The sequence below is a fragment of the Terrapene carolina genome, unplaced genomic scaffold (assembly GCF_002925995.2).
Source record: "Terrapene carolina triunguis isolate 2854851 unplaced genomic scaffold, T_m_triunguis-2.0 Scaffold62, whole genome shotgun sequence".
NCBI lineage: Eukaryota > Metazoa > Chordata > Testudines > Emydidae > Terrapene > Terrapene triunguis.
In genome coordinates, this window is record NW_020664413.1 from 28,868,828 (window position 1) to 28,885,180 (window position 16,353).

The window sequence follows — 16,353 nt, forward strand, 5'->3', positions numbered from 1 at the left end:
GAATGGCATAGGAAGGGATGTACTTATTTCTATGGGACCTTGAAGAAGGAGAATTCATTTGATGTACTGTATTTAGGTCATCGTTCGCTGATCAATATTTTCTCAAGACTGCTGAAATTCTGATATGCTTCTTTGACTGCAACAATCTCAATTGGTGACAGTGAAGAAGCATAACCTTTAAATTACTTGTTACTGAGCCTGACATATGCACAGTACAGGGAAATATGTTTTCAATAAGCCTGATTAGAATTTCAGAAACAAGTGACAGGAGTTAGAGACATGTCACTATAAGCAGGGATAACGGGCCCACCTGAGCTGTCACAACAGGGTCTTGAAGCGGAGAAAACACAAAAGCAGTCAGACTATGTCACTAGTTTTCCAGACCTTGTGCTGCCATTCGATTTTTCCTTTTCTTTCTATTTTCAATCAGTTCACCCTGGAAGACTCCTTTTCTGGCATTTCATTCCAAACCACTGAAATCTATTCCAAAACCTTTGTTACCAAACTACTGCAATGGATGTTATTTTGCTCTATACACACCTGTCCAATATTTCTTTGGCGTTCACCATTTCAATGATCTTTGTCATCACTGCTGCTAAGTACAAGGTCAATTCATGTTACCGAAGCTAATGTCAATCCGATACCAGCAGCACCAGAAAGCCACTTCCTCTCTCTTTCTATACTACCGTGCAGCTGCAGATCAAATAACATACCTCAGTTGAATACCTCCCCCAAACATACTCAATCATAGTCCAAGGAGTGTGGCTCTGCAGTTGTCTCATATTTCAGATACCCCCTCCATTTTTTAAGCCAATAACCCTTTATGCTTTTCTCCACCAGTTCTTTTTAGAAAACTGAAATGTTTTGACTCTCAAGTTCATTTACGTTCAATGGCCCCAGTTTGTTCCCCCTACCCAGATGAATGAAACACACACCCTGTGTTTTAAAAGCTCAGTAACTCAGCTATTGTGGCCAGTCTAGTGTAAAAACAACAGACAATGGTACTGAATGAGCTGCCATAGTAGAAAAGCTTTGGGTTGTTATCTGAGGAATCATGTAAGTTTGTGAGTGACCCTAGATTTCAAATTCCCTGTGATGGTAAAGACTTACCATGACATATCAGTGATTTCAACCATGAGGACCAGACAGGTCTGATAAAGTGTGGGCCATAGGTTATGATGTGTATTAAAATATTAGCATGAAGAGACAAGAAAAATCCCAATGATATCCTAGGAGTTACTGCTACGGGCCCTGCAGCGTGTGCATGCTGTCCTATGGGCATGACTGACTGGAGAAATGTGCTCTCTAACTTACTGACTGGAAAGACAATTGCATTTAAATAAAAGTCCCTAGTCTCTGCTACAGAAACTCAAATATACCCTAGTCTGAGCCACAGCTCAGGCAACAAGGTTAACAAACATACAAGTAAATCCTTCAGACTTCTAGTTACTGCACTTCTTTTCACAGTTTTGTTCTTCTGTGGTGTGCATATTTGTATATGTGGGGCCTGATCCTGCTCACGATGGGACTTCTGCCAATGATTTCAGCAGCAGCAGGCCCTTTAATAAAGTTCTTTGAAGAATATAATATTTGGCTCGCTAACGTAGGAAATAAATAGCTGTAACTCTCACACAGAGTGGACTACATTGGTAACACGAGGGTCGATGAGAAGGTGCTGCAAAGCTTTTCCACATACCAAAGTTAGTCCCTGAAAATCTGTTCTATACTAACAAAGCTGGGTTCACAGTGTGCGAGTTGCATTCAAGAATAATGAAAAAAACCAGCACTTTAAATAATGTCAGTCCTGTCATACGGTTATGTCGGGGGAAAACGTGTGGCTGGGTGAGTCAGTATGAATCCCAGGCACTATGTGGTTTTACTGCTGCAGTTTCTGTCTATGGATACTAACACAGTCCTTGCTACTGAAGAAGATAAAGATGTCAGACACGACTTTCTTCCTCTTCAACGGCTCGGTGAAGACCTGGAATGAATTTTAAAAGCTGCTTTCGGACACTTCCTCTCCTATTTTTCCGTGGGAGTGTTCCAAAAATATTTGAAAAACTGCCTCCATCCCATGAGGGTGACATTGATCCACTGCTAGCCAGACTGATGCTTCTGTTCCTCCGCAGTGAATATTTCCCTACTGCAGTGTCATTGTCCCTCGAAAAGAAGCAATCATCATCTGTGCTCGACTGTCGGCTCAGAGTCTCATGAGCAGAATCCTCAAAAACATAGGTCTGGTAGAAGCTATCCTCACTGTCCACTGTCATTGAGCTCAGCTGGCTTTTACAGCTGCTTTCGCTGGAGAATCGGGGCTTAATTGGGAAGGCAGGCCTTGATGAAGCACAACTACCAAATAAATTGGACTCCAATTCCAGGGTGTCAAAGTTGTTGTCATTCACCTCCCCTAGAAAAAAAAGGTATAAAAGATATAAAAGCAGCGACATTATACAATGTAAATTACGTAAAGACCAGAGCACAGGAAGTTTGTGTATCAAAGATAATCTACAACTTCGCAATCTGAACTTCCCGAAGTGTCATTAGAGAGAGATGTTACTGGCAATTGACGCCTACATGTTTGGCTAGTTGAAGAGAGCTGCACAAGGCACGTCAACAGTTTTATTTTGTCTCCCCTAGATTTCTCTGTTCTTCCTTACTGTCATGGTATCAGCTTTTTTCAGCCAAGAAGATGGGGAAGAGCCCCATGGATTTATCATGCCAGCTTAGAACATTGATCTATCAAGTCCAGTGTCCTGCCTCAGGCAGTGGCCAATTACAGCCTGAGGAAGGTGTATTAGCTGTGTACCTATCGCTTCCCCCTAGATAAACAGAATGAAGGTCATTCCCTGGGTCAGTCAGTAAAGGAAGGGAGGAAAAAAAGTGTGTAACCAATGCCAACTTCTGTTTTCTAGAATTCATACAAATGACCTTTTGTTCTGCACCAGCCAAGGAGACAGACATCCCCATTCATTCCCTGAAACAGTTTTTCCACAAAATGCCCTCATTAACAGGGAAAAAGAAGCCAAATGAAAATCAGACCCAAGCAAACACCTGCTTTCGACTGAGCACACAGAATTTCTGCCGAAGAAGCTGTGACGGTCATGAAACGTACTGTGGTTTCCTAACAGGAAATCAAAACTTACCATGTAGCAAGCGTTGTTCCTGTAATTGCAGCGATCGGAACTCCACCCATTTTTCCTGCAAAGTTTGCTGTGAAGGGTAAATTGTGAATGATGATTAGCACGAACTGTCACAATGTCAAGCTTGTTTAGAGAAATGGTGTATTCAGAAAAACAGCAGCTTAGTTCTAGGAAGCAGGTACTTTCAATAAAGTGCATGTTCTCTTACCAGTCGTATTAACAGAGCCTGCTTGAAAATTAGTACGTTTCTCCCAGAAACAAATTATTCTGTTAATTTTTGTTTGACTTTTGCTGATGCACCTAACACATGCTATTATGGAGTATTATCTGGGTTCTCTTATTACCCATAGATATGAGAACACTAGTTATTGGAAGTCGGGCTCACCTCCTACAAGAAGAGAATGCAAAAGTTCAGAGGCATGATACTATAACTACCTGTACCAACAGCATTTGAATACTATCTGCACATCCCATAATAGAAGCAGCATCTTTGAAGCAAAAGCCATAACTGTAGTGCAATAACTATATAATAATCACCGGCAAGGACAGTGAAACTCATTTGCCAAAAGAAAGGCTGGGAGAGAGATTATCTAGTTATTTGGGATAAGAAGATCTTCAGAATTTCCAGCATTGGTTGCTGTATTAAAATTGCCAGTCATCCCACTGTGATGCCAGCATCATGGGCACTGTGGACTGGATATTGAAAAATGCTCAGCTACCATTTAGCCACCAAATTGAATGACCAGATTTTTCAAAAAAGCTCAGCACATCAGGAGCCTAACACTTTTGAAAATGCTGTCCTGTTAATTGTCCGAGTGGGAATTGATCTCTTCTGGAAATCTGTCCTCAGTCGTGGGTGCTGAGCTCTTGAAAACAAGGCACATGTGCTTCTATAGCTTGTTCTGCCATGAGCAATGTCCTGAGGTCATGGTTAGCAACAGCACTTTCAGTCTGATGCCTATAAAGGATGATCTATCCTGATGTTGCTCAACATTTTTGCTTCCTCCCTGCTGCATGCTTATCTAGACATCTCAAATGCAGTTACAGATTTTAATTAAAACAATAAAACCTGTACCATTTTACTTTAAGGTGGATGCAATAGGGCCATCTGCAATGATGTAAATGAACTCAGTGTACCTATAAATAGGTAGCTAGACACACTGTTTCCTGATTTACATAGGCAGAAGCTTGATGTTGAATACAAATGCAAATTTTTGCTAATACCACGTGTGTGCAGACATCTGTGTGGACTGTTGTTTCAAGGGCAGTCATATTAGACTACCGCCTCCCTTCTTAATGACTAGAGCTAAGTGGATAACTGATTTTTGGTTTGGTGGCTGAACCAAAAAAAACCCAAATAAAATTAGTTTCAGGTCGACACAAAACAAACTGAAAAATTTCTTTCTTGCTGCAGTGAAAAACCGTGAGAAAAAAATTGTTTGGAAATGTTAGCAGCAAGCTTCTAACAAGCACTACTGAACTTTTGCAAATGGTGATTTTCAGAGGCCTATAATTTGGCCAAATCTGGGTGAATTCTCATGAGGGCAGCATGACACCTTTTATTGATTATTCAGAATATCCAAGATTTTCCTTATTGTCATCATCACCACATCAGAGTCCCAGCTATCCCCTAATTATGGTTTCTGGCACCTAATTGAAATTTGGGAGCAAGCACTTGGACACTCAAATAAATGATGTGCATCCATCTGTTGCTGCCAAGATGCTAGCTAGACTTCTCTTCAGTTTGCTGGCCCAAAAGTTTAGAACACATCTCTCTAACAATGTGCTTACATGTTCAGTCCCTAGTTCTGTGAAAAGGTTATTTGTATCAATCTGGCAGGTTATGTCAAAAAACAAAACAATTCTTAAACTCTAAATGTGCTTATTCTGTTTGCAGTGTAGTTGTAGCCGTTTTGGTCCCAGGATATTAGAGACACAAGATGGGTGAGGTAATAAAAGATATTCCCTCACCCACTTTAGCTCTCTAATTCTGTTTATAATGACTCTTTGTACTTGTGGTTACTTATCACATACTTTAATAGAGTCTCAGTTATAGAAGCCTTTTTGGGGACTGATCTTTTATAAACAAAAAATTGGTTTCTTACCATTGTAACCACACTAATATGAAACCAGTGGGCCCAGGCCCACACCCTCTCAATACTTTGATATATGACAACTATTTTGTGAGGTAGTGGTTTTGCACTTCTGGGAAACTATAGTTGATATATTAACCCCCTTCTTGAAAACAGGGCATATAGTTAGAGATGCAGCAGTTTTGCTTTATCAGTGACTTAAGCTTAGAGATGCTGTGGTCTATGCTGTGAGGTCACAGGATGTTCAAAATGACCGGCCCTATTAGCACCATCATGGAGCATTACAATGTGGTCTGCACGGCAGCAAGAGGACTAGCCATTTTGGAAGCAGATAACTGCTTTAATTAAATTCTGAATGAGGGCAGAAAGAGGGCGATGGGGTTAGATTCTGAATATGGAAGGGGAAAGGAGAGAGATGAATTTCATATTTAACAAATCCACCTAGCAAGGCTAGAGTTCGGCTGCTAAGAAACAGATTGGGGATATTTTAAATCCATCACTGTAAAGTAAGTAGCTCTGTTCCACCTGCTGTTTGTCAAATCAAAATGTACATGGATATAGCACAAAGCACAGTAACTTTATGATGTTTTTCTTAGGCTCAGATGCTTTTCAAAGCTTTTATGAGAGAGAGAGCGAGCGAGAGAGAGAGAGCGAGAGAGCGAGAGAGAGAGAGAGAGCGCACGCAATTGTCAGGCAGTTTATCCCAGCCTGTACAACTAACAGTAATGGACTCTGTAGCGGTACTAGTGACTGCCGACATAATAATCAACTACTGTGGTCTCATTAATCACAGCAATGAAATGTCTGGCTCCATGACTTGGCTTATTTCTAGTTCTTTCTGGACTAGGTGGTGGTGGCTGCTTGCATACTTAGATGATTTAATCGAAGTTGGGGTTGCCATTCCAACATCAGGGTCATTTGGAGGTCAAACTCGGGTGGTGGCCCCATGTGATGTAAGCAACGTGCTGGGCATGTGTAGTTCCCCCACCTCCCTCTACCTTCCTAAATCTCCTAACACTGAGGGACAGGGCAGAACATGGTAGATTGCATAAAAGCAGCACTGTATATGAAGGAGCTTTGCCTCAGAGCCAGCGTTGCAAAGGAGCACCTGGTAAATATTATTATTAGAGTAGCTGCATTACATAGCACCCAGAGGTCCCAAAGGAGAGTGAGAGACAGTCGCTGCCTTTATATTCTAAACGAAGACAATAAAGGAGAAACAGAAACACAGAGACTTGCCCAAGGAGACACAGCAGGCCAGTGGCAGAACAGGGAACAGAGCCCAGGTCTTCTGACTTCCAGTCCAGTACCCTATCCACTAGACCATCCTGCCCTGAGAAACCCAAAGAAAACCCTGTAATTCATTGGGAGATTAGATGTATTTTAATAGTTTTAAACAGGCGCTCTCTACTTACTACTTCTGGGACACTTTAAAAACTTAAATTCTTGACTAAAATTAATCTGTTTAAATTACAGACACTTTAAAGGCCGAGTACTTTCCTTGTAATAAGAGAGTAAGTGGGCACCATTGTGGTCTGAGTTACACTAATGTAAATCTGGAGCGTCTCCCCTGAAATCATTAATGTCACTAGTGAGAGGTGAATCAGGCCCAGCATTATTTAAAAGAAAAGAAAAAGAGTAAAGAGGATAGGTCAGATTCTGCTCTCAACTACACCAACTCCAGATATGCTGACACTAGTGAATAGTTTGACTACACCAGACAGGTATGTTAATTGGATCAACTTGATGACTTAACTTGTATGCATAGGGTATGTCTACACTGCAATTAAAAACCTGCAGCTGGCCCATGTCAGCTGACTCAGGCTTTCGGGGTATGGGCTGTGGGGCTGTTTAATTGCGGTTTAGATGTTCTGACTCAAGCTGTGGCCTGAGCTCTGGGACCCTCCCACCTCACATGGTTCTAAAGCCCGGGCTGCAGCCTGAACCAGAATGTCTACACTGCAGTTAAACAGCCCCACAGCCACAGGCCCACAAGTCCAAGTCAGCTGGCACGGGCCACTGCTCAGATCTGCCACGGCTCACTCAGTTGGAGTCAGATGTAAACACACACACACACACACACACACACACACACACACACGCATGCTTAAGTTCAGCATGTTTTTTTTTTTTGTTTTTCTGGTTGTTTTTTTTTTTTTTTTTTAAACTCTTTATGAATTCCATGTCATGGTACAAAACTGCTGGTGGTATTTGCTAAATACAAATCAAATTAAAAATCATACCAACTCTGTTAATAAAAAATGAATCAAGGTCTGTGTCATAACACCTAGCACTTGCCCATTACTGACACTCACATGGCAGAGATTATTATAGGTTTACAGAAGTAGAAGTAATTCTATCATCTAGATATTTTAGGTGCTTATATGGCCCTTATCACCATAGTATTTGAGTGTCTTACAAAAGCCTGTGATGTAGGGAAGTGCTATTATCCCCATTTTTCAGGTAGGCAACTGAGACAGAGACTTGCCCAAGGTACACAGGGTGTCTGTGGCAAAGCAGAATATTGAACCCCAATTCCCCAAGTGGCAAGCTAGTGCCCTAACCACAGTACAATCCTTCCTCTCAATCAGTCTTGAAAACATCATCCAGCAGCTTTGGGCTATCCTGAGTCAGCAAACATTCCTTAATTCTACTCCTCACACATACTATGTATGAACAATGTCCCAAGCTAGATGACCTTAAGCAGATGATCAAATGAGGGCCTGGGTATTTTGGGGTTCCCCTTGTGGAGAAGCATCCTCTTCACAAAGACTGCCAGCGAGGATACCAGGTGTGTTGGCAATAGAACTAGCAAGGTCAAAGACATAGGAAATGAACTAGCCTCTCAGCACTTGAGGCAGGAGGGGTTGCTGCATATTGGCAGGGCAATGTGAGATGTTGCATTTCCATTGCCTGTTCCTTCTTTGTCTGAAGAAAAATAGATGACTTCGGTCTTCAAGAAGTCAATCTGGCACTTTTTACACATAACATATTTACATGAGACATACCGCACTTAAAAACCACATATTAAATTACCTTCAATAACTGCAGCTTGGTTTCAAGTTCCATTCTCCTAACAATCCTGGCTCCATTAACAGTCTCTAATCTGTAAAGAACAATTGTTTTCATGGCTGAAATGTACAAAAACCATTTAAGCATGTATGGGTATTACATTACTACTATTAGTTAATGTTTATACTGCAGTAGCACACAGAGGAGTCAGTAGGCACAGTAAATACCCAAAAGAGCGGACAATCTAAAAAGCAAGTGGAATATGGAGGGCTGGGGAGAGGGATGCAGTTAGGATATATTATCTCTCTCAAATCAGCTATTTTAAGGAGTGATGTGTTTCTTGTGTTACAGAGGAATCAAGCCACTTTGTAAAATTCCAAACACAGGAGTGTGGAGAAGCAGGAGAGGGTGAAGAGAGAGTAGTGGGCCAACATCCAAAGAACGGTAAATATAAAAAAGGGGATCCTAGGGCCAATGGGGACAAGGAGGTAAGTGTAACAGTCTTGACTAGTTAGTCTTTCTACAAGTTTTACGTCAACAGGCAGTCAGAGAACTAACACTACTTACCACAAAGATCCAAGTGTGTGAGTGTGAGATTGAGGGGGGTCTTGTAATGGCCTGGGAATTCTTCCAATGTATCATTCTATAAGTGCCTGTGACAACCAGCTTTGTGCTGATCCACTGCGAGAACCTGCCTACCTCATGCTCAATAGTGCTTGCAAGAGAAGGGTGACCAGACGTCCCATTTTTAAAGAGATTTAAGCCCTCCTGCAGGTGTCCCGTATTTAAGCCCTCCTGCAGGTGTCCCGAGTTTTGCTTAAAAACGGGCAAATTGTCCCATATTTTCTGCCTCCCCTCATCAGTACTGGCAGGTCCTGCTGCTGGCCCGATCCCTGCTTGCCAGCCACCCGCCCACCAGTGGTGAGTGGAGGGGTCCTGTGGCTGACGATGGGGGTGGGTGGGCAAGGCTGGTTGGGTGTGAAGCTGCAGCACGTGGGGCTGGTTGCTCCCCGGTGCTCGGTCAGCACAGCCCCCACTGCATGCTGGCTCTCGGCCAGCATGGCCCTGCCCCCTGTTCCGTTTCTGGCCGGGGCTGGCTGTGAGCTGTGGCGGCCGGTGAGTGCGGGCAAGTGCCAGGCAGCACCTGGTTACGTGTCGCCTGTGCTGCCCACCCATTGTCCCTTTACATGTTCCCCTTCTCACTGTTCTCTCCCTGTTTTGCCCCTTCTCCCTTCCCCCCAACCCCTCTGCTCCTCCATATCCCCCCTGGCAGGGCGCATCCCACTTCTAGCGCTGTGAGGAGAACCAGCCCCTGGTCAGAGCGCTCAGCTCACCAACAGCCTGGCTGGCAGGCTCCTTCCTTCCCCCACTGACTCTGGTTGGGCCAGCACCCCAGGAAAGTCCAAGACCCTCCTGCCCTGGGTCCTGCCCGCAGGGGGCATGGGGCTGCTCTAGCCCCTAGGCACCCTCCCCTGCTGACCCACCTCTCTGGCCAGGCTGACTGCTGAAGCCCCTTCAGTCAGGTTCCCTGGGCTCTGGTGCACAATGCATCCTTAAGGCTTAACCCCTTCCTGCCCACACTATAGCCGGGGGACAGGAGGCAGCTGGGTTATGTCGGTGGCCAGCAGCAGCCTGGAGGTGTTAGCTGCCTTCTGACACTGTGTGGGCAGGAAGGGACAAGCTATTTCCAGCCACTGGGGGTGGAGGAGAGAAGAAGAGATGAGCTCTGCAAAGACACAGGCCAGGCTGTCCCAGCAGCAGGGGAGGAGAAGTTGGGGGGTGGGGGGGAAGAAGAGGGAAGGAAGCAGCTCCCATCCCTTCCATCCCTCACAGTGCCAAAAGGCTGCTGCTGGCCACATTCTGGTATGAACCCTGGCAGAAATCTAGGGGGGGAAGGGGCATGTGACCCTGATTGCCCACAACCCCCCCGTGTTGCCTCAGGAAGATGTGGCGCCAGATACCAGGAGAGGCGAGTCTGTCTCGGGGGCTCAGGTCAGTCGGTCACTCCCTCCCCCCATATGAGAGAGGTGTATGGGAGTGTGCGTGCGTCACCTCTCCCCATGTGTGTGGGGGAGGGTAGGGGTGTGTGTGTCACCCCTCCCTGTGTGAACCCTAAAGTCTTAAAGATAAGAAGAATCCAACTGCTCAGTATTTCTTTTTAACAGGGGCTCAGTCAACTTGATGTTAATTTGAATGTTTGTACTGCATCATTCTGATTGACTGCCACTGAACTCGCTTGAATACAAGTAATTTTACCAGGTGTCCCATATTCACCATAGGGAAATATGGTCACCTTATGCAAGAGCAGGGCTCAATTCTAATTTGGGCAATTACATTCTGCATATTTGATGTGCTATGGTAACTCTGCACTTCTTGTCCTAAACCGTCATGTAGTGCAGCTCTAGGATTTTGAACTTGCTACCATGTTCCTGCCTACAGGCAGAACTGTGGATCTTATTTCATCAGCAGAATTTGATTTAATCCTTTTTGCCTTAGCATCAGAAACAGCAAATGGAGCATCAGGAAACAAGTAAACATTTCTTCTTAGGCTCATAGTGTGACAAGGGATTAAACTAAAATGTTTGAAAAAACACTTAATTACCTTAAATAATTCCCTGAAGATTTTATCAAGTCCACTATTTGCTTGTGACTAAAACCTTCAGTGCTCACTCCATTGATATTGGCTAGAATATCACCTGGTAAATTTAAATACAAATAAAATGAACATCTCAGGTACACACCATTCTTTCCACAGTCTCTAAAATAAAAACTAAATGATACAGAAATAAATGGGAAAAGGAACAAACAGAGCCACAAACCATAGGAAAACATGAATAGTTACCTGTTTGCAGGCCAGAAAGATGGGCAGGACTTTCTTCTTGTATTTTGCAGACATAAGTGCATATTTGCAGGGAGCAAGCATTTTGGTGTTGTAATCTACGTGTCTATAAATATCAAATTGACAGGGTTACCAATATTAAAACCTCAAAATCAATGTAAAAAGTTAAATATTGTCTTACAGCCCCATCAGTGCACAGTAAGTGTTCATCTTATTTTCATTTTTTTCTTATTTTTTGTATTGCATAATGTTTTATTAGTTTTGTTATTATCATAAATGAGAAGTCAGGAAGCCTGGGACAATAGGAATAGTCTATGTCCTTCTTAGGAGAGAAATGAGTGGAAACAGAAAAACAAATAATAAATTATCCTTGTTCATTTTATTTACAATATGTGCCATTCCTACACAACATAGTTTTAAACCAAGATGGCTATTAAACAGTAAAAAGAAAAGTTTAGGTCTATTTATATATTAACTGTAGACAAGAACAACTTTCTGGTTCTAGACAACCTGGACATAGATTATTCTCTTGTTTACACCACAACAAGCTACCATCTTGTAGGATGCAGTTATAACAGTGTAGAGTCTGACACAGCCTGGGAACATGGTTTTAAAAATTTTGGACCCATCTATGGTACCATATTTCAAATGTCATTTTAACCATCAGGTAATATTAGATGGGACAAAAGGCTATTATGAGATAACTGAGAAGCAAGGAAAATTGAACCTACTCTTGTCCTAAGTAATTTTTTAAGCGGTAAAAGCTCCGAGTCCCAAGGCACAACATTGTGTCCACACCTGCTCCAAGAAAAAAAATAGCTGCCTCTATTTTTTATTTTGAAATGAATATTTATTAAATAATTATAAAAAAAAAATCAAGCAAAATCCATCATCTGTGTCACATGTACTTCGAAAAATAGCCAGACAGGTCATGTAACTGTAAATACCTAATCAAAATCTCGGTTATCTTGCAAAGACATAAGAAATAACCAGTCCTGTTGGTTGCCTGGTAATATCAATATTTAACCACCTCTTCCTACCACAATTCAGGACTGGAGCTGTGCAAAACATTAATAGTGAAACAATAATGACACCACCGCTTACAATTACCATGTCTGCTTCAGGAAAAAAATTGACTGTGAAATCCTTAACAAACAAACATCACATCTACCATGATCTCTCCACCGCCATACAGTCCCTGAAATCTAACCACCAGAGAGTGATCAAACCAGTAGACAAAGGGGACACCATTGTCATGGGTGGCAAATATAATAGGCCAGGGGAGGCTCTCCCATGGCTGCTGGATGCCCAGTTGAGGGAGTTGGGGGGGGGGGTTGCTTTATTATGCTCCATGCAGGTTCTGAGGCAGCTGAGGAGGTGGTATGTGCTATTCAGCTTCCTGGGTTCATCAATAATCTTCCTGGACTCCCTAAACTGATGAACCCAGGAAGTTGAGTAGCAAATACCACCTCCTCAGCCACCCCGGAACCTGCATGGGGCATATGAAAAGCTTCTTCAAATGAAAATGAGAAACATTTCCCTATGGCTAGGCTGGGGCTCCTCTGGGCAGGTGGAGGAGGCTGGGTGCACCTCCAGGCAGGTGGAGGGGGAGGAAGGCTCAGAGCTTCGGCTAGCCCATGACTCCTCCAGCTGAGGGGGGAGGGCGCTCCAGCTTCTGGCCTGTGCGAGGCTCCTCTGGCCAAGGGGGAGGAGGGGAGGCTTGAGACTCCTCTGAGTGGGTCAGGGTCTCATGGCCCCGGCCGCAGGGGAGGGGTGCAGGCGGACGTTAATGAGGCCAACTGACAACTCTCCAACATCCCCTACTATAAAGATCTCAAAGAAGATCCGACACCACACCACAGGACATCATCAAATCCTTCCCCAAACAATTCCAAGAGTAACTCTACAAACTCATTCCCCACAAACTCATCCCAAGGACCTCCTACATGCTTCCCAAGATACAAAAACAAGGGAACACAAGCAGACTCATCCTCTCTGGCCACAGCACTCTTACTGAAGGAATATTGGGACTCATAGGAAACCATCCTCTAACCACTCACCACACAAAGGGCACAACTGTCTTCCTTCACAAGCTCTGCAACATTAACAACCTCCCTCAGAACACCATCCTCACCACCATGGATGTCACTTCCCTATACACCAACATACCTCACAATGTCAGCATCATCGTCTGCCTCGAAATATTTACAAGATAATGGACTATCCACCCCAAAGACATCAGCAAACTCATCCATTTCATCCTCACCCATAACAATTTTACATTCAACAGCAAACACTTTGTTTAAACCATGGGAACAGCCATGGGTACTAAGATGGTCCCCAATAGGCCAACCTCTTCATGGGCCACTTTTAAGAAGAATTTTTGGATGGACAAAGTGATATATCTGATATTTTCATCTTTTGTACAGACTGTTTAAACTCCCCTCATAGATTTCCACCACAAATTCAACAACCACCCATCCACTAAACTCTCTCTGGAACACTCCCACACTAACATCAACTTTCTGGACCACAACAAGCTTTAACAATGGAATCCTACAGACAACCATATACAAGAAACCCACAGATCACCACACCTACCTTCGTAGATCCAGTAACCACCTCAAACACACCAAGAAATCTTATCTACAGCCAGGCATTCAGATACAACAAAGTATGCTCTGAGGAAAAAGCCCAGGATATACACCTTAACACACTTAAAACCGTCTTCACCAAACAAGGACACTCCACCAGACAAGTAGATCACATCATGGAACAGGCCACCCAAATGTCCCAAGAGAACCTGCTTCAATACAGAAATAAAACCCTCTCTGACCAAATACCCCTAGTTGTCACCTGCAACCCTACGCTGGAACCCAACCGGGGTATCAAACAATTACAACCTATACACAATGGGGACCCCATCCTGAAAGAAATATTTCCTGACCCTCTACTTCTGGCCTTCAAACAACCCCCCAACCTCTTCAAGCTCATCATCAGAAGCAATTTCCCCACAGACCAGGACACACCAATTCAAAGCGGCACCAGACCCCGCCAGAACAACAAATATCTCCACTGCTGTGATGATCAACAGTCCCCACAACACACCTTTCAAGACCCATGGGTCCTACACATGTCTATCACAACATGTGGTGTGCCTCATCCAGTGCACTAAATGCACCAATAACAATGTGCGTTAAACCAGACAATCAATACGCTCTCAAATGAATGCACCCAGGAAAATGATAAAACACCCTATCACTTGTGCGTGAACACTTTTCACAAAGCGATCACTCTATATCTGACCTATCAGTCCTCATTTTCAAAGGAAACCTGCACAACACTTTCACAAGGGAGCTTAAATTCATAATCCTGCTAGACAATAACAATCATGAACTGAACAGAGGCACTGGATTTGTGGCTCATTACAACAATCTGTAACCTAACCAACCCCCTCTTTTTGTCCTATGACTCAGAGGTGTTAACGGGCCACTTTGTCTTGACTGGTCACTTACAATACTGTATGTGCTAACTCCTTATGCTAAACAATGTGTTCCACTTTGCATTTAGCTGTCACACTCAGACAGTGCTTAATTTGTAATGAAAGAGGTACCAGGACTCACACAATTAGGTACTAAAGCTTAAGCAATTTTTTTACATTCATAACTGATGCAGCAAGCCCAGAGGTGCTGGGGCTATAAACTGCCAAGTCTAGCCCTGGCACAAATTAAGCACTGCACTCAGTCTCAGAGTACCTTTCTCAGACCTGAAGAGGAGTTCTGTGTGAAACTAAGACAGCCAAAACCCACACAATTCTGAGTTTCGTTACAACCCTAAAATCCTCGGCAGGTTCACAATTTTTTCTAATCACAACATGGATCAAATGGTGAGCAAACCTGGCATGAGTTTCTAGCAAACCTGGGCTTATTTACTTATTCACAAAGAAACTATGCAACTCAGTGATTTCAACATTAGGCACAACTTAATGCTTTCCGCTAAATCCAATATTCCAAGTGAAACTCAGGGGTTTCAGAATCACACCAGTACATGCCATTTAACATTGTCCTACCAGACTGAAAGTTTATACCAGCCTGAGAAATATTATCTAGCTATTTAGGCCTCAATCTTGCACACACATGTATGTACATTAGTAACTTTTTAGACACATGCATGGTCCCATTACAACAGTACTGATTGCCATAATCTGATTACAACAGACTGAGGCCATAAATGGGAAGTACTGGTAGAATCGTTCAAATGGGCAGAAACTTTCAAATGCAAAACTTTCACTGTAATTCTCATAAACCACCTGCAAATGGTAGCATAGAGATTCATATAGTCCTATTCGGGGGTGCCTAAACTCATACTATAATAATGAAATAGAATATCAAGGTTGGAAGGGACCTCAGGAGGTCATCTAGTCCAACCCTCTGCTCAAAGCAGGACCAATCCCCAGACAGATTTTTGCCCCAGATCCCTAAGTGGCCCCCTCAAGGATTGAACTCACAACCCTGGGTTTAGCAGGCCAATGATCAAACCGCTGAGCTATCCCACATAATCACATCTACACAATGTAAAGACTTCAGGCCAGATTTTTTTTAAAAAGATGCTTAGGTGTTGCTCCAGTCAGCGTTGCAAAGCCTAAGAATATGTCCACACTGTAGCTGGAGATGTAATTTCCAGTTCAGGCAGAAAACCCCATGCTAGCTCTAATCAAGCTATCGCACTAAAAGCGTAGCTGTGGTGGCAGGATGGACAAGCCACCCTGAGTACAATCCCATCTGACACCCTGGGTATGTACTCAGGGCGGCTAGTCTATCCTGCGGCTCATGCCACCACAGCTACACTTTTATTTTTAGCATGGTAGTTTAATCAGAGCTAGTTCTAGCAAGGGTGTGTCTACCTGAGCTGGAAGTTACACCTCCAGCTCAAGTTCAGACATACCCTCGCTGACATAGGAGCAGGGGTGCTGGGACAGTGGGGGCAGGAGTCATGGCCCCATCACTTTTTACTGGCTGTAAAGGCGAGCCAAAGGGGGGGGGGGGGGGGGGGGGGGCAGGGGGGGGGGGGGGCCTCGGGGGAAGAGGCAGCATGGGGGAGGGCCACGGTTCGGGTGCCAGTGGTCCCTCCACACACACTTGTAGGGAGCTTCCACCGCCACTGCTTAGGAGCCTAAGTCTCGTGTGCAGAAGTGATTTAGGCTTTTAGGAGCCTACGTCTTATTGAAAGTCAATAGGATTTAGGCTTCCTAAGAGCCTAAATCAATTCT

The 16,353-nt window shown here is 43.7% G+C and overlaps 1 protein-coding gene across 1 annotated transcript in view; it reads right to left on the reverse strand.

Moving 5' to 3' along the window:
- Window positions 1–1,940: 1,940 nt before the first annotated feature.
- CYTIP (cytohesin 1 interacting protein) overlaps window positions 1,941–16,353 on the reverse strand; it is a 21,221-nt gene continuing 6,808 nt past the window's right edge. The window contains exons 4-8 of the mRNA XM_026647774.1: window positions 11,088–11,190; window positions 10,848–10,941; window positions 8,270–8,339; window positions 3,144–3,210; window positions 1,941–2,407 (exon numbers count right to left, since the gene is read on the reverse strand). Coding sequence (XP_026503559.1) covers window positions 1,941–2,407; window positions 3,144–3,210; window positions 8,270–8,339; window positions 10,848–10,941; window positions 11,088–11,190 — 801 coding nt within the window. The remainder of the gene's footprint in view (window positions 2,408–3,143; window positions 3,211–8,269; window positions 8,340–10,847; window positions 10,942–11,087; window positions 11,191–16,353) is intronic.